General features: G+C 44.6%; 1 protein-coding gene across 8 annotated transcripts in view; it reads left to right on the plus strand.

Moving 5' to 3' along the window:
• Sfswap (splicing factor SWAP) overlaps positions 1-22,828 on the plus strand; it is a 71,621-nt gene that overhangs the window by 7,861 nt on the left and 40,932 nt on the right. For all 8 annotated transcript variants that reach the window (XM_020181231.2, XM_020181233.2, XM_020181232.2 and 5 more), the window contains 3 exons: positions 3,500-3,725; positions 4,664-4,776; positions 5,987-6,122. In XM_020181231.2, coding sequence (XP_020036820.1) covers positions 3,500-3,725; positions 4,664-4,776; positions 5,987-6,122 — 475 coding nt within the window. The remainder of the gene's footprint in view (positions 1-3,499; positions 3,726-4,663; positions 4,777-5,986; positions 6,123-22,828) is intronic.

Consider the following 22,828-nt stretch of genomic DNA (forward strand, 5'->3'; position numbering starts at 1 on the left):
TTTTCCTCCACATGTGGCTACCCATCATGTGTCCTGACATGATACATTCAGTCATCCACCCTTCTCTTGGACCTGAAGCCTGTCTGTCCTGTCCTGAGTTCCCCACATGCAGGCCAATGGCCTGTCCGCCTTTCCCCTCTGTGTGGATGCCATGCTGGAACCATCCAGCACTTTCAAGTGGTAGAGGGTGGAGAGTCAGTGACTCTGCCCACCCCCTTTCTCACCTGCCTCACTCTTGAGACACCACAGATGGCAGAGATGGAGTGTGAGCCATGATCGATGTCTACTAGGTGCCCAGTCATGTAGACCTGCCTGTTGTCTAGCACTGGATTTTATGTGATTCCCCAGAGCCATTGGTCAGGCATAGGGCCAGAAGTCCTGCTTAGTAAGCCCATTGGAACGTGTTTCTGAGAGACTGCGTCTTTGTTTTCTTTTAGCAAGACCGAGGTTTGAACTCAGGGCCTTCTGCTTGCTAAATAGGCACTTTATCACTGGAGCCACTCTGCCAGCAAGAGAACACATATTTAGAAAGGAGAGAAAAAGCTTGCTGTATAGAAATACTGTTGTGTGCAACATTTCAATGTGTTAAGAGTGAAATAAGAGGCTTAGTAAGCACTTACTGAGCACACACTATGTCCCAAGCATTGGGCAGTTAGTTGCTTAGGTGCTCCTGTTTTCACTTGATGCTCACAGTCACTCTTCGAAGTAGGGACCATCATTACCGCTTTCCAGAGGAGAAGCATTGAGGTGTAGAGAGATTAGGAGGAGCTGCCCCAAGTCAGCGCTGTAGGGTTCAGGCCTGGGCTTCTATTCTAGCCAGTGATGGACTCCAGTGCCCTGAACACCAGAAGCTCAACTCTACTAAGTATTGTCCACTGAGTGTTACTTTCACAGTTTGCATGCTGTGTTGCCCTGAGGTGGAATGGGAGAAATAAGAAATCAATGTGCCCTGTGGAGCAGTTTGTCTTTTCCTTGTAGTGTAAGTCCCCCCACGTCTGGTGTCCACTCTTTCAGGTGCTTCTACAGGCACTTTGTCCTATAACTCTGTGTGTCACTCTTCATGCAAAGTCTCTGGGGCCCTGTGTGTTGCTCTCCTCCTCTGGCTGCAGGGTTTTAATTTTAAGCTTGATTTAGAAGACCTTCCCCACTCCCAAGTAATTGAAATTTTTTTCCTGTTTTTTCCCACTAGTGCTTCTACAGTTTTATTTGTACTTTTGAATTGTGACAGAATCTGATATTTATTTAAGTCTGTAGGCAAAGCAAGTATTTGATTATTTTTTTCTGCCCTGTTGGAGAACCAGAAGGCTTGTGGTGCCCTCGTGTTCCTCACTTATTTCCCATCTTCGTTCCTATGCCACCCTGTCCTGTTCCTTCTGCTGGATCTGAGTCCAGAGAGTCCCACAGCTCTTGTGGGTTTCCTGACCTGTCGCTATCACCCTCCCACTTCTAGTAGTTGCTGTAAATTTAAAGCCATAATGATGGAAGTTTGGAGGAGGGGAGATATCAGCACACCTCCTCAGCTCAGCAGCTTTGCTAACAAAGTGCTTCTGTCCAGGAGCAGATTTGAGAGACATTTCCCTTTTATCAGGTAGCCTTTGTAACACGTGCACACTTACATGTTGACAGGGTTTGGTTTGGTTTGGGTTGGGTTGGGTTGAACTGATTTTGGTGTTGGGGATCAAACCCAGGGCCTCGGGCATGCTTGCCTTCTACCACTGAGGCACACTTCCCACATCCGTGAACTGTACCTTATGCTCTTGTTGTACAGCAGGGATGATCATGAGTCTCATAAATGGGAGAGAATTTACCAAAGGTCTGCATAACAGTGGCACAGAATGGCTTTCTCCAAGCCAGACGCTTGTATCTTATATCTTCTTCATCTTGCCGCATGCTCCTAAGATGCTTTATTTTTTGTGCAGTCATTATTTCTTTGTAAAATTACCTACACGTTCATCTTAGCCATTGTAATCCTGAAACTATATGATGACCAGGCCTACTATTAGAGACCTTGAGACAGCGAGGTGATGAGCCATAGAGAGCCTGCGTTGGGTGGGATCCATTTTCCTTTAGGGTCGTTTTTCTGAAGTGATCATTAACCATCATTGTGCTTATGGAATGTACCGTTTTGAAAATGAGCCTTCCTGTTCAGCCAGCATCAATGACCATCTGCATCAGGGTCCATATTTCATATGCAATGAGCCTTTTAACATGGAACCTAATTTGTCTGGGTTTCTAAATAACTTTAATTAGAGATGTTTATCCTTTTTAAGTGTGAGGGACATTATTTATTCAGAAATTGTGAGAATTAAGCTGCTTATATTTTATGAAGGATGAGAACTGCAATTACAATAAGCATCTTGAACTCTTAACTGCCAATTTTTAATGAGAATAGTTTTCAGTTTTAGTTCCCTGTAATATGCTAGTGTTAATCTCTTCGTTGTTATTAAAACTATTCTGAGGATGGTGATGCATGCCTATAATCCCAGCTATTCAGGAGACAGAGATCAGGAAGATAGCCAGCCCAGGCAGAAAAGTTAATGAGACTCCTATTTCAACAAACAGGCCAGGCATGGTGGTGTGCATCTGTAATCCCAGGCATATAGGAGACATACGTAGGAGGAATGAGGTGCCAGGCCAGCCCCAGGCAACAAGCACAAGATCCTGCTTGGAAAAAAAGAATAACTAAAACAAACTAGGGCTGGGAATATGGCTCACATGGTAGAGAGCCTGCCTAGCAAGTGTAAGGCCCTGAGTTCAAACTCAGTATTGCCCAAAACAAAGTATTCTTGGGTATTTCCTTGCAGGTTTTGATCTAACAAGTTCTCTTTCTGGGCTTGAGGTGGCAAGTGCATGATGTGGCCTATGTGAGGGAAGAAGCAAGGGTTTGAACGCCACCTTCAGTGTCCACTCTCATCTGCTCTGGCCAGACCAGGCTGAAACTCCTTTCCAGTTTGGGACACTGAGCTTTAAACAGGAATGGTGGTGAGCTGGAGCCATAAGCTGGTCTTAGAAGACATGGGGTGACGAGAGTGGCAAGGTGCAGAATTGGGTGCTTGCTGTGAGCTTGGGCTTCCTTCTGATGTTTCAAGGCCTGTGGGGTAGGAGGGGCCTCATGCCTCTTCGAGGGACTTTGAGACATGTGCCCCGCCAAGGAGAATCCGTGTGTGTGTGGATTCTGCACCCTCTCCAGAGGGCTCAGGAAGCCCTTGAAGTCCACTGTCCACTGCTTAGACCAGCTGTGTACAGAGGTGTTGATTTGGTGCCCAGAAAGTCCACAACTGTGGGTACCCTACAGTGGTGGAGAGTGGCCTGCCTAGTGTCAGTGTTTTCTTCCCTCAGATACTGCTGCAGTTCAGAGATGAGCAGGATGTCAGGTCACGGGCAGTACCAGACTTGAAAGGGACAGTAAAACCAGGGCTGTTTTTGTCTTTTGATTAAATCATGTGACCAGTGGGAAAGAGGGCAAACTGATAACATGAGCGTGTGTGTTTTCTCCTAGCCACCAACAGCCAAAATGCACGCCATCATTGAGCGCACAGCCAATTTCGTGTGCAAGCAGGGAGCACAGTTTGAAATAATGCTGAAGGCCAAGCAGGCACGAAACTCGCAATTCGACTTCCTGCGCTTCGACCACTACCTCAACCCCTACTACAAGTTCATCCAGAAAGCTATGAAAGAAGGGCGGTACACAGTGCTGGCAGAAAGCAAGAGTGAAGAGAAGAAAAGTATGTGAACCTGTTCTGCCCTGCACAGACTCTGGGGCCGTGGGGTGGCAAGGGTCAGCTCTGGGGCATGTAAACATCCTCGTCCTCAGATGTAGGGTTGAAAGTGAAAAAGTGTGTGCAGTTCTTCTGGTGAGGCTTGATAATTAGCCCTGCTGGGGCACCACATTCAGTTCTTAGTGAAGTAGAATTAAATATCGATGCCATCCAAATGTGTCTACTTGGGAGACCCCTCTTGTCTTTGGCTGTTCAACATTTCACAGAGAAAGCAAAAGTGCCGTTCTTTGTCTGATTATCTGACCCAGTGTTCAAGCTGTAAGTGAAATTTACATGTCCACAACAGTGAAATGAAAATGGTTCATTGCACTTGGGCTGTCTGTCTGAGTTGGTTTTTTTTTTTAAGTGTCTGTATTTTGAATGATACTCAGGGCCAAGCCTCTCTATCTATGCATGTGTCTTCCACTGAATTTTGTTCTCTTCATCTGAACTCAGGGGTCGCCCACACAGTGCCAGGGATGGAGATTTCTCTTGGTGTTATTTTACTTTTCATATGTCAGTAAGGTTTCTGGGTTTTTTCTTTTTTAATGAAAACAAAAGCTGTTATAGTGCCCCTAAACTAGTAAATGTTAAGAGCAGGCTGTGAAGTGAGTGAAGGTTACGATTCCTTGTCTGGCTTTCCTTGGACAACTTGGATGAGTGTAAGGAATATTCTCAGATACTGGGGACAGATATCAAGAAGTGACCATACGTAGAGCTATCCCCTTATCTGTTTCTGAGTTTTTGCACCAAAAACATACCACCAAAATATTTAATACACCAAAAACATACCACCAAAATATTTTTAATATTTTAATTGTACATGTTTATGGGTTACAAAGTGATAACTTGATCCATGTATTCGGTTATGCCAAAATCTTGAAATGTGATTTTTTTTCTTTCAGAGTCAGGGGCAAACTCTGACAACGAAGACGAGGATGAGGAGGAAGATGGGAGCTACCTGCACCCATCTCTCTTTGCCTCCAAGAAGAGCAGCCGCCTTGAAGAGCTGATGAAGGTCTCTGTCTCATTAGTGAGCTGTGTTTTCATGCCATAACAAAAAGTTTGGAAATACTAAACATGTCATTTCTTGTGTGTTGTGGCTATATCTTATTTTATCATCTTTGAGGTGTTTGTGCATTTTTGTATTTAGGTTGGAGGCAAAGCATTTGCTTCTTTTATTTCCTACAAATCTACAGCATAAAGTTCACAAGCAGATTATTTTTGTTTTGTTAACACTTTTACCCTCTGGGATGCTTAGAATGAGTAGAGTGCTGGTGAAGTCTTCGAAGTAGTTTTGCCATGTAGATTCCTTTGAAGGATTAGGTTCAGAATATCTTTTTTGAAGTCATCTGTTACCTTTCTAAATAAGTGTTTTTACTTCTGACCCTCCCCTCATCCTTACCAAGAAACTTTGGGTTTGTTCACGTTCTCAGTCTGCCATTTGTGATGTGAGAGACAGCTGCGAGATTTTTAGCATGCAGTTCCAGCATGTACAGTGTGTCTGATACCTGGAGGGACTGATGCCTGATTGATTGCAGAATAAAGGGTGTTCATTAGAAATCGGAAATCCTTCTGAGGAAGGACAGATTTCAAGGTCTCTTGAGCTTGGAGATTCACACTTTGATGAGTAGCAGTGTAGCCCTGGCATTCCTCCCGTCCACTGTTTAGTGGTTGTCACTGGAGACAAAGATCCCATAGTTCCTCTGATGGCCACAGCCATCAGGTCAGAGCCAGTCAGGACCTTTGGTAACAGAGAGAATGCTCTTGAGAAATGGCTTTTGCTCACAAATGGGCAGAAGGTTGCAATCTGGAATATGTGCTCGGGCAGAGGGTGGCAAGTTAAGGGAGGTAAAAGAAGATGGTGGTCTTAAAGGCAGCATGAGGAAGGTTGAGGAGCTGTATTGGAACCATTATCCCTGGCTACAAGGATCAGTAACAAGGAGGCCAGGGCCAAGCAGGAAACTGCTGGGCAGACATCCTCGCAGAGTGCTGTTTGCAAGATGGTAGTTAAGCTGCAGTGTCGTGTGGTCCCTGCCTCCACTCCCTCTGGGCTCCCCTTTGTGACTCCACCTTGGCATTTGCAGCTCTCACAGTGCTGTGCAGACCTCTGCTTGAGGTTCCCAGGCCTGTACACGCACCAAAACATTGAGTCTTTTTGTGACAGGATAGTTTGTGTAATTCAGAACCCAGAAAATACTAAGGCCACATGTCTTCTCTGTCCCTAGCCCTTGAAGGTGGTGGACCCGGATCATCCCCTAGCAGCTCTTGTCCGTAAAGCACAGGCTGACAGCTCTGCTCCCACCCCGCACACCCCAGATGGAGCACCCACACAGCCCTCCCAGGTGGAGTACACGGCAGACTGTGAGTACCCACTGAGCGCGTCCTGACCTGCATCCAGTTTGCAGAGCCCCCACCAAACTAATTCCCTGGGGTAACAGCATGGAGCTAGGCAAACCAGACCTCACCTGGAGGTCATCCGTTTGCTTGACCTGTGGCCAGTATTAGCTAATTGTCCTGGTGTTAGTTCTGCATTCCAGGAAGGAAGAGCAGGAGCAATGGTAGGAAACAGGTGCCAGCTCTACCTGCACCTCTTAGTGGCCTTCCAAGAAGCCACATCTTGGCTTCCTTTAACTCATCATTGACTAGAGAGTGTCATGAGGTCTTCCTGCCTGTAGTAAAGGCTGGAAGAAATGGGGCCTGCAGTTGGGCATATTGCTGCCCTAAACAAAGACAAAGTCATGTTAAGAAGAATGGGAAGAGCCAGGGACAGTGGCTAACACCTGTAATCCTAGCTACTTAGGAGTCTGAGATTGGGAGGATCAAGGCCAGCCTGGCAGAAAGTTTGCAAGACCTCACCTCAACCAATGGCTGGGTGTAGTGATATACATCTGTCATCCCAGTTACTTGGGGAAGCACAAACAGGAGAATCTTGATTCAGACAATCCCAGACATAAAGCGAGACCCTATCTCAAAAATAACTAACACCACCCGGGTGCCGGTGACAAACCTGTAATCCTAGCTACTCGGGAGGCAGCGATTAGGAAGATCATGGTTCAAAGCCAGCCTGGGCAAATAGTTTGCAAGACCCTATCAGAAAAAAACCTACCACAATAAAAGGGCTGGTTGAGTGGCTTAAGGTGTAGGCCCTGAGTTCAAACCCCAGTACCACAAAATACATACATACATAAATAGTAATACAAAAAGGGCTGGCAGAGTGGCTTAGTGATAGAGTTCCTGTCTAGCAAGTCCAAGGCCCTCAGTTCTACCCTAGTACCAAAAAAAAAAGAATGGCGAGGACAGATTAAGAAGAGCAGGGAGCTGCGTGTGGTGGCTCACACCTGTAATCCTAGCTACTTCTGAGGTCGATATCAGGAGGATCGATGGTTCAAAGCCAGCCTGGGCAAATAGTTGGAGAGACCTCATCTCCAAAATGGACTAGAGGTGTGGCTTATGTGGTTGAGTGCCTGCTTGCAAGCAGGAAGCCCTGAGTTCAAACCCCTGTCCCACCAAAAAAAAGCAGGGAGAACAGATGATGGGTAGGCACAGATTGCACAGGATTGTCTCCATAATTTCTTTCTGTAAAGAGACACAAGCACATGGCAGCATGTACAGTTGTTCCTTGGTGTGCATTTAGAGCTGGGTTTCAGGACCCACAGCAGATATCAAACTTATGGATGCACAAGTAAGTCCCTTCTTCCCAGAGAGTTCAAAATTATCCCTAGAGGACTTAATGCTTCCTGTAATCTGGTGTGAGTAGTTGTTACACTGTGCAAAGGAACAGTGGCAAGGGTGAAGAGTTGTGCACATGCTGAGTACAAACACAGTGTTTCCCTGAATATTTTCAACCCAAGGCTGGTTGAAGTGTGAATGTTGAGCCTGGAGACACAGAGCCAACTGGAGTGTGCACCGCAGAGTTGCATCTCTTTCCAGTTCTTCTTCATTAGCCAGAGTCGCTGACTAAAGGCAAACCTTTTTTTTTTTTTTTTTTTTGGTTGCGGTACTTGAACTCAGGGCCTGTAGCTTGAGCCACTCCACCAGCCCTTTTTTGTGATGGGTTTTTTTGAGATAGGTTCTCATGAACTATTTGCCCTGGCTGGCTTTGAACCTCAATACTCCTAATCTGTGCTTCCTGAATAGCCAGGATTACAGGTGTGATCCACCAGCACCTAGTTGAAGGTAAATCTTGAAGTTCTGTTCAAGCAATCATTTTGACAGTGTCTGACTTAGTCTCGGCATTGGGTCTTCTAGCCTGTTCCAAGGTGAAGTGTTACAAAAGTGAAGAGCCTGTAGCCATGCAGGGTTGGTCTTTGGTGCTTCACTACAGACTGGGATGCTGAGTCCTTCCATGTTGGGAGCATGCCTTGGGGCCCTGTGCTAAAAAGGAAGCTTCTGTTTGAGCCAACTCTCAGTGTACTTGATGGTTGTTCTTGGCACTTCCCTCTAAGCACTGGCACACAAGATAAGTCATTTCATGTGCTAAGTTCACATTCTCAGATTGTAAAAATCATTTACATGAGTGAACTTTTTGCATGTGTCCACAGATATACTCCAAGTTAAGGACTTAAATAATTTCTGCAAATGATACAATCAAGCCAAATCCAATTCTCAAGAGTTCCAATCAGAGACCTGTGTTGCAGAGTTGCATTTTACATTAAGTTCTGTGGTTAGCTCCTGGAGTCAGCATCACACAAGCTACTGTCCTCGTGGCTTTGTGGAGATCCCTTCTAGTGCCCAGTCCTCACAGCGTGCACTTGTGGATAGACAACCAGGCCCCATGCAAAGCTCATGAGTGATGGAGTCAGTGGTGATAGGAGTCTCTGTGCGTCTTCTGCTCAGTCTGGTTGCACACCCCAGAGGGGATCCTGCTGTCCCCTCCATCTTGCTTAGCTCCTGTTTTCCTGTGTCGATCCTGTCTTGAACTTGCTTAAGTCAGATGCAGTGTCCATGAATATCCACTGGCCCCCTACAGCCATTGCACTGCTGCAAAAGAGAGCCACAGAAATTCAGGTATGAGGGCCCAGGGAATAGCTCTGGCTGTCACTAGTGGACACTCAGCTAAACACAGGTCAGTCATGGTTCATAGTGTTCATAGATCCAGCTGAGAGTGGCCACTCCGACATGGCATCCCTGTCTGGTAGGGACAATGGACAGATTTGAGACAGCCCTTGGCAGGGCTTCCAGGGCCCAAGATGAGCTATAGCAGTATCTGGTTGTGCAGCTTTGCTCAGCCTGAGGGCTGGCCCTACTCCTACCTCCCCTGACACAGTGGGGGCATCCCTTCTTTACACAGTATGAGTGACAGACATGTGGACAATAGGGCATTTTGTGTGTCTGGACTTTGTGAGAGAAAGTGAACCTGACATGAGGTTTGTAAGTTTCAGACAACATGCTCCTGCTTCACCCCAACGGTCAGAGCCCCAAGCCAGCACCAAGAGCCCATCTGAGAGCCACAACCTGCAGGGTTGCCCCGACAACTGCCTGTAAGGCTCAGGGCTGTCATAAAGTGGGACAGGACTCCAGCTTCCCAGAATCTCAATAAAACCTTACAGAAATAAGTCACCTGTGTCAGGGTTGAGAGTCAGTTGTCCTTTTATGGTCTCACACCAATGTAAAAGTCACAGTGTCCCTGCAGCACAGCTGCTGCAGACAGAAGCAGCCTTGGTATAGCCAGACCCACCTACTCCTCTTCCTGACTCATGCCCTCACCTTCCTTTTCTAAGTTTCTGCACTGGCTTCTCCCCTGTCTTCTGCCTGCCTTGTGGTTCTGTGAGCTGATGCATTACTTCATCCCAGTGCCCAACTGGCATTGTCGTTGCCTTCCTGGCTTTGCAGTGAAGCAGCCAAGGAGTCCAAGGTTGTCTTTGGCAGGTTGTTGGCCAGTGGCAGTGGCCACAACCATGTCTTTCCCCAAATTAGTTATACTTGGGGACTGCCTGTACTCGAACTGCTGTGTGGTCACTGGTAAATAGTCGTTGATAAAGCGCTTATTCACCAGTGCAGTTCAGCAGAGGAACACCAGGCATGGCTGTTTTATTCACCAGGCTGCATGAGTGCTGACAGTGACAGCTCAGCTGTGTCTAAAAGCCTAGTCGGGACTGTGCAGAGTCCTCCCTGGACTTGGACTGGCTCTGAGGAGCAGCATTGTGGTTCATTTTTTTCCCCAGGAGTACTTCTCTTCATTTTTCCAGATTTTCACAAGTATGCATTGCTGTTGCACGTTCAGAGGTTCGTAGGCTTGTTCAAAACTCACTGGTCACACCAGTGAGAACAACAGCCTGTTACTTAATCCCAGTGCTGAGTTCCTTCTCTCTTTCTGTTGAGAGGGGCACGGTGACACTTGGAGGGTCAGTGTACTGTGTAACTTAACCATCATCATTTGAGGACCTTGCTCCTATCCTAAGTGAGTGTCTACCAAACCTGATTGCTCAGCTGATGGGGGACACCGCAGCAGAAGCAGGAAGTGCCCAGGGCTTTGGTGTCATCCCATGGATCGAGAACTCGCACACAGCACGTGCATCTGTTTTCTTCTGTGCTCTAGGACACCAAGACTAGATGGTGGCTGGGTGTAACTCAAGTGCAGAGCCATGCCCACAACCTGGATTAGTGTTTTTGCCCCATGACTTTGTAAAATTCTCATGAAGAGAAGAATGAACTTGTCTAACTGACCAAGACCTAACCCAAGAGGAATTTAAAATGAATGTGAAAGGGGAATGAGAGGACTACTGCAATTAGAAAGAGGCCAAGGGGTCAGAGCAATTTTGGTCACCTCGTGTGTCCATCCTGTACCTACTAAGCTTGTCCATGTGTGTCTAGTGTTCTGTTGGCCAGAGTGCCCCCTTGTCTCCTCCACACTCTAAGAATGTATTCTCGGAGTATTTACCAGTGAATAACTTCTGGAAAGTAAAGAACAAAATCCCAGAAGCACAGTGGGTACCTTGGGGTCCACTGGCATGTGAGATGGGCTACTACCCTCATATATTTACCACATATACCCTTGTGCACACACCCTAGAGAACAGGAGCTTATTGCTGGAGCCCATGTCAGCTGTCACTGACACATAGTGGGGCAACCTAGGCATTGAGGGCCTGCAGCCAGAGGCAGGCATGCCCAGAGGGGAGCAAGCAAGCATGCTATTGTATCTCGCCTGGAACAGTGAGCTGGCACCACTGATGCACTGGGACCATTGCAGCTTGAGCTGTACAGGAACCAAAGGAGTCTCTCATGGCTGGAAGCACTAACAATTCAGATGTTCAGGTTTTGGGGAAAAGAGAAACTGACAAACAGAAAAGAATGAGCCCATAACCTCACCATGCAGGGACAGGCATTGCAGTACCAGACAGCACCACACCGGCCCTGGGAGGGCACTTTCTAAAGTTGTCCTGTACCACTCTTCTCAGCCTGCTGGGTGACTTTGGGTGAGTTGCCTTGCTTTTTTAGGTCTGTTTTCCCAGTTGTACTGTTAGGGTGTGGATGTTCTTTATTCTTTCGTGAGTGGAAACACTGCAGGTCGCTTATTTCTAGGAAATGTTAAAGATTTCACGTTAGCAAGACCTAGTTAGTGAACCCTGGGGTAGGTTTTTGGGGATAGTTTGATTTTTTTTTTTCTGCCTAATAAAATATTCCCCTGGTTATCTTTAAAATGTAGTCAGGCATACTATGAAAACCTTTTTTTTAAAAAAAGAAGCCTAATAAAGGGAGATGTGTCCTATCAGATAGTGCAATTCGATCCTGCTGTGGAAGTCCTTTACCTGGTGCTTAAAGCAAAGCCATGTGCTGAAAATACTAGGTGTGGACCTGAAACCAGTCTTTCTATACAGGTCTCACTGGCCTCAACCTCGAGCTCCCCTGCCTTAACCTCCTGAGTGCTAGGTTTACAGCCACCATGCCTGGCTCTATCTTTTATTTTAAAGCATGAATGTATGGTGTCTACTTGTTGCCATGGTGGATAGCAGCACCTGTTCCCTCCACTCGCTAGGCTGGGTTTCTGTGCAGTGTGGTGCCACATGCCCTGGCACCAGCATGTGAGGCTTCCATTTTGTTATTCCAAGGTCTCGACAGTTAGTCTTCCCTCTTCTAGTTGCGCTACAGCTTTTTTAAGCTGTTCTTTTTCATCCAGTTTTCCAAAGCCTTAAGCTTTATGTTCACAGAAACAGTAATTCTCTTTTCTTACCCCAATTGCCTGTTGCAATACTTTTTAACTAAATACATAATTACTGTGAGTTTAGCTGAAAAAATTGCTTAAAACCTTTACTTGTAGAAGTAAACGTCTTTTTTTTTTTTTTGCAATACTGAAATTGAAGTCAGTATCTTGTAAGTGCTCTACCATGTGACCCACCCACAAAAGTCCCTGTCAGCCTTCTAAATAGGAACCTGCTCTCCCTGGTGTTTGTTATGGCCCTGGCCACCCTGTTGAGCTTATTCAATGGATTTGCAGCAAGAGGTGCCAGCATGGCAGCAGCAGGCTGTGCTGCAGGAGGACAGATGGGCAGAGCCAGGCGCAGACAGACAGGGCATCTGGAGAGACCACACCAGGGAGGCAGAGCCCATGAGCCTCTCACAGACTTGCTTCCATGTGTAGAGCCTCACGGGAAACTCTGGAAAGTCAGGAGGCTTGGGCAGGAGAACAATCATCTATCACCTAATGAGAAAAATGTTGTTAATGTGCACAGTTTTTACAGTGAGATAGGAAGTAAGCTGATGGTCCAGCTGAAAGATGAACTGTGATGTGAATGATTCAGAGGTAAAAATAGCCATGTGTTTTTAGAGATTCACCTCGCCACCCACTCATGGCTCTGCATCTGCTGGCTCTGTGCCCAGCCTGTGGGAATGCAGTTGAGGCCGCTCTCAGGCCCAGCTGAGCAGGTGTGTCAGGAGTAGGGGGCTTACTTCAGAAGGAGAACACTTGGCAGCTATGAGAGTTAGGATAAGATCGGTTTCTAGGCTGTGGAGGTGTTGGTTATTTCATCTACATATCTTATTAAAAGAGACTGAATAAAAATGCAGGTGGAACCTGCAGTGGTATGCCACTTTCTAGCCTTGACTGACACAGAAGAGGGAGAGGCTGGCGGGTGCTGTTAGATTGCATAGAAGCCATGTGTGTCACAACCTGAAATGCACGTGCTTCTGGCCCAGAAGTTCTGCTTTAGTCTACAAGTGTATGTGTAAAGATATAGCTATGAAAACATCAGTCAGGAAAGACCAAGATGCTCTTGTGTCCTCAGTGGAACACTAGTGGAACTCACTCAAGCTCTGCTCTCTCTGTGAGCATGGGAGCCTACCTGTGCTCCTGAGAGCCCAGCAGAACATGACACATGGCTCCTGAGGAAGAGGGCAAGATGTGGCAGGAGAAGCCAAAGTTGAGGGGAGCATTGCATGGGCCTCTTAAGGACTGGCACACAGGATAGCTTGGAGGAGGAGCTAGAGGACTGAGGCTGGCCTCCGGCAGCAGCTGACTTGCCTGCCCAGTTGAGCTGCTTGGGCTTTAAGTGACATGTCCTCTTCTCAGCCAACATGCAGACTCTGTGTGGTGCTTGTTTGAGACTGAACAGTGTGCTGAATCCTTTGCAACCCTGTGGTTTTGATGTGCAACTCCAAGAGTGGTAGAGCAGCCCAGTGTCCTGTCTGCACTGCACTGTACCCTGTCCTGCCATTTACTGGTCTTGGGGCCACTGGTGCTCCTTGTTATTCTGCTGATAGAGATCTTGGCAGCCTAGGAGGAAGAGCATCTGTTTTTATTTTAAAATATTTTTTTCTAGAAGCTCTTTAAATATAGATACGTAAAACTAACAATTTCTTTCGTTTCTTAGCCTGACAGTGAACTGTTTTTCAAGCTTTTTATTTTATTACTTACTTGTCTTCTGATACTTAGCTATAAATTCTTGCAAAAGAGTATAATAGATAAAATTAATTATTCAGAAGACAATAATGCTAAAATACCATCCACTATCTTAGCCAGCAGTGTTCTTTGTAGTGTTGTAATGTTTTATTCTAAAAATAACATGTGAAATCAAGCCATTTCTTATAGCTTTGCTAATGTTTTTTTACTTCTGTCACAATCTCTTAAACATGTCTTTCCTGCTGGTGAAGGCATTTCTTTGCAGCACTTGTATTGGCATGCATCAGCTGTGCGTGGTTCAGTGTGCCCTGATTAGGTTCATCGTATCCTCATTCTCTCCACCCTTCCCCTTCTTAAGACGTTCAGCAGGTTCACTGCCGAAGTACACAGCCATAGTCACTCTGCTTCACCCTGTCCATTCACCCTCCACCCACGTCCTGACAGGTCCTGTTTTATTTTCCTGGCCTTTTTTTTTTAAGTGCATATTCATTGTTCAAAGAGGTTTTACCACAGTATTTCACTCATGAGTATATTATACTTTAATCAGATTAATCTCCTCTATTACTCTGTTACCCTTTCCTCCCTGTGCTCTATTACTTAACAGCTTTCAGTGCGCTTGTATGCCGTCTTCCTACATAGATGCAGTGTGTTTTGATGCTGTTCACTCTCCACCATCTCTTCCTCTCCCTCCTCATCTGGTGCCCTCAATGGTCATGTTTGTGTATATGTCTATCTTTTGGATCTGCCATATGAGAGAGAAAACATGTAACCTTTGTCTTCTGAACCTGGCTTGCTTTGCTTACCATGATGATTTACCTGCAAACAACGTAATTTCATTCTTGTTTATGGCTGAACAATACTCCATTTTGTCTACTATGTGTATATATACCACATTTTCTTAATTTGTTCATCAATTGTTGAGCATCTGGGCTGTTTCCATAACTTAGCTATTGTGAATAGTGCTGCAGTAACCATGGGTGTGCGGGTGCCTCTGTTTTATCTTGACTTACAATCCTTCAGATATATGCCCAGGGACAGTATCTCTAACTCTAGTAGTAGTTCTGGTTTTAGAGGTTGTCTTCCTTCCAGTACAAGGTTTAAATGCAGCACCTCACACTTGAACCACACCTCCAACCCATATTTTTAGTTTTTTTTGAAAAACTTCCACACTGCTTTCCATAGTGGTTGTACTAATTTACATTCCCACCAACAATGCGTACGTGTTTTTAACCCCCTCACACGCATCCTTGCCAGCATTTGTTGTTCATGTTCTTGACGATAGACATTCCGACTGGATGAGGTGAAATCTCAGTGTAGTTTTGATTTGCATTGCCTTTATGACCGGGGATGGTGAGCATTTCTTCATGTGTTTAGTGGCTATTTGTACTTCTTCCCTTGAGAATTGTCTGTTCAGTTCATTTGTCCATTTCTTCATTGGGTCATTGATTCTTTGGGCGTTAAGTTCTTTTGAGCTCCCTGTAAATTCTGGCTGTTAATCCCTTGTCAGATGAATAGCTGGCAGAGTTTTTTTTTCCTATTCGTAGCTATTCAGTACAATGATCATTTCCTTTGCTGTCTAGAAGAATTTTTTAGTTTCATACAGTCCCATTTGTCAGTCCTTTCTCTTTATTTGTTGAGCTACTGGAGTTCTATTCAGGAAGTTCTTGTTTATGTAGTAACAGTGTTTTCCCTATTCTTTCACTGGAGGAGTTTCAGAGTTTTAGGTCTTACATTGATCCACTTTGAATCAATATTAGTACAGTGGGAGGGACAGGAATCTAGTTTCAGTCTTCTACATGTGGATATCCAGTTGTCCCAGCAACATTTGTTAAAGAGGCTGGTTTTTCTCCAATATATGTTTTGGGCTTCTTTGTCAAAAATCAGGTGACTGGCTGCATGGATTTATGTCTGGGTCTTCCTCTGGATTGCTTTGGCTGTCCAAGGTCTTTTGTGCTTCCACATGGACTTTAGATTGCTTTTTCTTCCTCTAAAGAACCCCATTGGAATTCTGATGGGAATCGCATTGAACATACGGGTTGCCTTTGGTAGTATAGCCATTTTCACAGTATTAATTCTGCCGATGCATGTGCATGGGGGATCCTTTTGTCTTCTGGTGTCTTCAGTTTCTTTCTTCAGTGATTTGTAGTTTGGATTGTACAGGTCTTTCACTTCCCCTGTTAAATTTATTCCCAGATATTTTTTGAGGCCATTATAAACGGGATTGTTTTCCTGGTTTCTTTTTCATTGGTATATAAAAAAGCTATTGAATTTTGTGTATTGATTTTGTATCCTACTACTTTGCTGAAAGTATTTATGATGTCAAAGAGGTTTTTGGCACATTTTCAGGGTCTTTTAGATAGAAAGTCATGTCATCTGCAAATAGGACTTCTTCCTTCCCTATTTGAATCCCTTCTATTTCTTCCTTCTTACTGATATTCCAAAACTATATTGAATTAGAGTGGGAGAGTGAACACCCTTGTCTCATTCCTGACTTTAAAATGGAACGTGTTTCAGTTTTTCCCCAGTTAGTGTGATGCTGGCTGTGGGTTTGTTGTACATAGCCTTTATTTCGTTGAGATGCCTTATATTCCTATTTTCTTCAGAGCTTTTATCATGAAAGGATGTTGAATTTTGTGTAAAGCTTTTTCTGCATCAATTGAGATGATTATGTGGTTTTTTCCTTGATTCTGTTTATGTGCTGTATTACATTTATCAATTTACATATGTTGAACCATCCTTGCATCCCTGTAGTAAAAGCAGCTTGACCATGGTGTATGATCTTTTTGATGTGTTTGACATATTTCACTGACAGTTTTTGTGTCTGTTCATTGAAGAGATTGACCTATTCCCTTTCTTTATTGTGTCCCCGTCTGGTGTTAGAATAACTGTAATACTAGCTTCAAAAAATGAGCTTGGTAATGTTCCTTCTTTTGCTACTTCACGGAAGAGTTTGAGGAGTGTTGGTGTTAGTTCTTTAACATTCTGGTAAAATTCAGCAGTGAATCTGTTGGGTCCTGGGATTTTCTTTGTTGGGAGACTCTTTACTACTGCTTCAAACTCATTGCCCGCTGTAGGTCTGTTTGGGTGATTTACATCCTCTTGGTTCATTTTTGGTTGATCACATGCATATAGAAATTTATCCATTTCTTGCAGATTAGCCAGTTTATCTTGAATGTAGTTTTTCAAAGTGTATTCTTGGGTCTTTCGCCTCCTAGTCAGATTGGCTAAGGCTTTACTAATCTTGCTTATTTTTCAGAACCAATTTTTTGTCTCATTGATTCTTTGTATATTTTGGTTTCTGTTTTATTAATTTTGGCTCTAATTTTACTGTTTCTCTACTGCTAATTTGGGATTTGGCTTGTTCTTGTTTTTCTAGGAGCTTGACGAATATCATTAGACTATTCGAGATCTGGTTTTTTTGTTTGTTTGTTTTTAGGGGGAACAGTTGGCAGTACAGGGTTTTGAACTCAGGGCCTCACGCTTGCTAGGCAGGCGCTCTACTGCCTTAACCACTCCACCAGCCCAAGATCTGTTTTGTTTTGGTTTTTTTAATCTAGGCAGTCATATCCATAAACTTTCCCTTTAGCACTGCCTTTGCTGTATCCCGTAGGTTCTGGGCAGACTGTGTTTTTTAAGTTTCATTAGATTCTAGGAAATAGCTTTATTGTACGTTGAATGGAAGAACGAAGAGAAAGCACTGGCATTCTTAACGTAAGTGAGCATCATGGTGAGGTGAAAGCCCAAGGAACCCTTCCCAACAGGAAGGAGGTGGAGGAGCCGGGGCTGCAGAGTGAATTAACATCTTCATAAGGCTGTCCTGAGAAACACGTGTGTTAGGTGGAAATAAACTGAATTTTATTTGAACTCAACAAAAATCAAAGTGAAGTAATTGCTGAACTGCAGATAAGTTTGTTTCATTACTCAAGATTTTGTCCTAAAAGAACCCTTTCTGGCCAAGAGAAAAGACTGAGAAGACAGTAAGAGATTATAAGCATGGATTTTCTTAAGTTATATGTTTTTATCCTCGGCATTATTAACTATGAAACTAGAAGAAATTAGTTGTCATAAAATTCCCTGATGTTCAGCACCCTTAGCCATAAAAGAAAGGCAGATCAAAATGACATCGACATCCTATTTCACCCAACTCAGAGTGACTATCAGAGTGGGATCAGGATGGGGTGGAATCTTACACACTGTTGGGAGGGTAAGTTAGTGCAGCCACCGGGAAATAAGTATGGAGGTTCTTCAGAAAACTAAAAATAAGCCACCTTATAACTCTGCTGTACCATTCCTAGCACATATCTGAAGGAGTGTAAGTCAGCATACAGTAGAGAGACCTGCACACCTGTGTTGATAGCAGAACTGTTCACGAGCCAAGCTATGAAATCAGTCCAGGTGCCCTACAACTGATGAATGGATAAAGAAAATATGGCATGTAGACACAGTGAAGTATTATGCTTCCATAAAGAAGACGAGAATTAGGTCATTGCAGGAAAATGAATGGAAATGGAGGTTATGTTAAACGAAGTAAGCCAGACACAGAAAGACAAATACCATATGTTTTCTCATTCATGAAAGCTAAATGTAAAGAAAAAAATGGACACAAATAGAGGACTGTTTGTCAGAGGAACTAGCTGAAGGTGAGAGGTAGAAAAGCAAGTGTGTTGGCGGGGGGAGGGGAATATGACCTGAAGTACATTGTAAGCATGTATGAAAAGGTCATAAACCCATTTTTTAAAATTGCAAGAAAGATTTAAAAACGGGGAATCGAGGGAGGATCAGAAAGACTAATAGAGGGGTGAATGTGATCAAAGAATATTACATGTTTGCATGGAAGTTTCACAATGAAGCCTCCACATTGCAAATAATGTACACTAATAAAAATGAAGAGAAAATACCTTCCCTGGCCTGGAGTGTGTGACTTAGTGGTAGAGTGCAAGATCCGGGGTTCCATCCTCAGCACCTTAAAAAAAGAAAAGAAAAAACTTTGGTTCTCTCCTGACTTACTAGACGTGCTAGTTACATAGAAATGCTAGTTTTGCATTGTGGAAGTTTATGAACCATAAGCGTGCTCTGTTCTGTGATTAGTCCCTGGCTGCCTGGCCTTAGTACTGCGACTGAGCAGGTTAATGTCTTAGCACAGCTCCTCCATCTGAGCTCTTTGTTTGATTCATCCCTTGGTTATTTGAATCTCATGTACTTGAAGACATGCCTGCTAGGTATAACGGCACACACCTGTTATCCTAGCACTTGGGAAGCTGAGACAGGAGAATTAAGAATTTGAGGCCAGTCTAGACTCCATAAAGATTCAGTCTTGAAAAACATAAAAAGACAAAATACCTGGCTTCAACTCTTGAGACAAGGACCATTTATGTGGGTGTGAAGTTCATGGGCAACATCTGTCTCACTCAGTCCCTTGTGAACAAGAGCACAGTACAGTCCTTGCCACAAACACCTGGACCGCTGACAGTCAGCTAGTTGCTTGAGTTTGCTTGTCAGTTGATTTTCATCCATTGTACCTGGTGCTGCTCTTTAGTTGCTTCCTGTTTGGAAATGTTGGTTGGCCTTTGACATAAAACAGCAGCTCACTGGGGAAGAGTCCTCAGTCACACTTGTCTGATACTCAGAAGCCTGTCTCTGGAATTGAACCTTGCTGTGGAAAGGTGACCTGCATCATCTCCCCACCCCATTTTGGGTGTGCTCTCTGCCTGGCACCTGGGGAATTGCATCAGCAAGCATGGCCCATCTATCTGGTGTGCTGCCTGTCTTCAGCCAGAGGTCAGCTCTAATTTCAGGGAAAGGCCTTTCCTTTTTCCACTGAGCACCCTTTCAGTGCCCCTGGTGGACTCCTTTGGACCTGGATCTTCATTTTCCTCACGCTTCCTCGTTTTCCAGTTTTGTACCCGATCCTCCATGGCATCAGGCATTTGTCAGCAACGTGGTCCTCTAAGCCTGCCTGCTCCATCGGCACAGTGTAACTGGCACCAGTTGGGTGTGGTGGTGGTCTGCTCCTCAGTTTGTTTTCTAAGCTATACAGCGAGAGCCAACAAACCCTTCTGTATAGGTGCAGACTATCTCACAGTTCTGGTCTCTGACACAACAGACCACCACACACAGTGTGGATGGCAGTAAAACTTTTGTATGGACACTGAAATTTGAATTCCACACAGTTTTCATGTGGTGAAATACATTTCATTTGTTCTTTCCCTGGCCCTTTAAACATGGAGTGGCTGTTCTACACTTGTGACCTGTAGACAAGTAGGTGGTGAACCCACTGCTGAACTCTGCTTGACAGTGTCCCTCAGATCTCATTTACATGAGCTTGTCCTTTGTGCTGACTGAGTCCTGTAACTTAGGAGGTAAGAGGGCCCTTGGTCATTTTTCCTTCCACGTACAGTGGCCCTATGTAGATCTGTCCACTCTGACGTGGACTGGCCATTCTTTGGAAGACCCTTCTCTGCTATTGTTTGTGGGATCACCATGCCCTAGAGCACATGTCCTGCTGCAGTCAGGAGCCATGGGAAGGCACTCTTGAGTGTGGAGAGCCCTGTTCCCAAGCTGTCAAGGTCCACTGTTACCTGTTCCCATTGTCCAAAACTCTCTGGAAGCTGCTTTGGTGTAACAAGTTACAACTTAGTAAGGTGTTAAGATGTCAAAACTTCTCACTTGGGTCACTGATAAAGATTTTAACTTAGTTCAGAGGCTGACTTTGAAGACTTTATTTGCCAAGAAGAGAGAAAGAGAACTTTTACACACACAAGTCTGAAGTTGCACAGTGGCAGGTTTGTGTGTCTCCAGATGCAGCCTTGCATCACTGTACGAGTCATTCAGATTTTCCTTTTCCAGGTTGGTAAGGTCAAAACAAATCTCCTTTTGTTGAGGGAGTTTTTTTAAGATACTAGGTTATCCAGGAGTTCCAAGAAAGCAGATACAGTAGTGTAGTAGCATTGGTTTTCTCAAATCCCTTCGGAGGTGTGAGTGCCTTTAACACACCATCCATGATTTTTATTGTGATGGGATGTCCTCAAGGCAGCTGCAGTGTAGGACAATCCAGATGACAAGTGTCTCAAGTATTTCAGGAGTGGGAAGGACAAGAACATTTTTCTCCTTAAAAATTTAAGACTTGTCATTTTAAGGGGAGTTTTTAGTTGGTTTAACTATTTTTTCCCATGAAATACAAGATTTGGTATTAGGAAGCTAATAGATAACTATTTTTCACCAGAAGGGGTCTTTTAGGGATTCTTAAATTGTCTGAGTCCAGGATGAAGCCAAAAGTCTTGAGGACGGGGATAACTGAGTGGGAAAGAGCAGCTTGACTTCTCCGCTTTGTTTTGTCCTTTTCAGCTTCTGGGGGACCTTGAAGATTTCTGATACCTGCTGGGTGTGTTAGGCTCTCTCCTTACCCTTGTGCATATAGGATTCTGTAGTAGTAGCGACTGGTGTTGGAGGACATTGTTGGTGCTGACACCTAAGCTCATGTTCCTTGACCTCTGCTGAGTGCACATCTTGAGGAGGAAAAAAAAAGCACAGTTGTGACAGGGGCAGCATAAGGTCCCCACCTCACTCAGGTTTAGGGCTGACCTACCAAGGCTAGCAAAACCTTCAAAGGAGCCTGTAACCAGGGGAAAGGCAGGATTGTGGAATTTTACATGTGATTACTGTGAAAATAATCCCTCCTTGTGCTGGTCTCCTGGCCAGATGCACCCATGGGAAGTGGCTGCTCTTGGCAGCAGGTCAGGCTGTGGCACTTGGGAGCAGTCTTCCCAAGTGATCACCAGCACATTTGTATAAGTTCTGTGCTGTGGTGGCTTCCCCTAGAATCAGATGCATTATTAGACAGAAATGAGTGCACAGCATTACAAAGGAGTGGAGAGTAGCTCCTCGAGTGTTGGGGACAGGTAGGCTGTCCTCCAGACGTGGCCACTGCTTCTTTAGAAGTCATTGTGTGGACAGAGGGTAGGAAGGAACATGGGAAATTCAAGGTCATTGTGGGATCGAGGGCAGAATTTTACTCCTGTGACTTTCCATAGTTTCAGAATACCTTTGAGGCTGGACATGGTAGTGCCTGTCTATAATTCCAGCACTCAAGAGACTGAGGCAGGAAGATCATGAGTTTGAGGCCAGCCTGGGCTATGTAGCAAGACCTTGTCTCAAAAAAAGAAGAATATGAATGTCCATCGTTGTCTGTGCACCTGTGGATTGGTGCATTTATGGCTATTTCCTCATCAACCTGATCAGTGTGGGGCTGTGTTCTCAGCTGTGCTTTCCTGTGGCTTCTCTGTGGAGCTACTGTGTTAGCTCCTGTGATCTTCCTCTTTGGGATTTTTATTTGCTTGCTCCTATATTTTGCTGGGGTACATCCTGTAATAACTTGCCAGGAAAGGGTACATAGGAAGACACAGTCTTATTTTAATCCATGAATATCTGAGAATGCCTTAATTCTACCCTTAGACTGAGTAAGTAGTTGGCCTTGGATTATGTGATAGATGCCTCTTTCTCATATAACTGCTACATTCACTGAACAATTTGCACCATGCCTGTGCTGGGCAAGGAATACATGAACAAAGTTCTTCCATGTAGAACTGACATTCTAGAGAGCAGAACAGTAAAAAGTGAATAACAGCAGCACCCCTCTCATCTGCAGTTTCACGTTCCATGGGACCCACAGTCTGAAAATATTAAATGGAAAATTCCAGAGGTAAACAATTCATAAGTTTTAAATTATGCACCATTGTGAGTTGCATGATAAAATCACATACTGTCCCATAGAACGTCGTCCCTTTGTCCAGTGGATCCATGCTGCGTACCCTACCTGCCCGTTAGTCACTTACTAACCATCCTGGTTGTCTGATATACTATTACAGGCTCACAGAGCTGGTGTTCAGATAACCCTTACACATCAGTAGCCTAATGCTCAATCCCACTCACTCATCCCACAGGCATTGCGTCATCTCATAGCTCCACAAGAAGAAAGATGAGCACAGAACACACAAAGCGAGGTACTCTGAGAGACCACATTGATGTAACTTTTATTACAGTATATTATTATCATTGTTTTGTTTTATTATTTGTTTTTATTAATCTCCTACCGTGCCTCCTTTATAAGTTTAGACTCTCACAGGTAAGTACTTACAGGAATAAATGTAGCCTATATAGGATTCAATATTTATAATGTCACATGTTTCCTGGGGTCCTGGAATGCACCCCCACAGATAAGGGGACTGCTGTGGAC

The sequence above is a fragment of the Castor canadensis genome, chromosome 18 (genome assembly GCF_047511655.1).
Source record: "Castor canadensis chromosome 18, mCasCan1.hap1v2, whole genome shotgun sequence".
NCBI classification, from domain to species: Eukaryota; Metazoa; Chordata; class Mammalia; order Rodentia; family Castoridae; genus Castor; species Castor canadensis.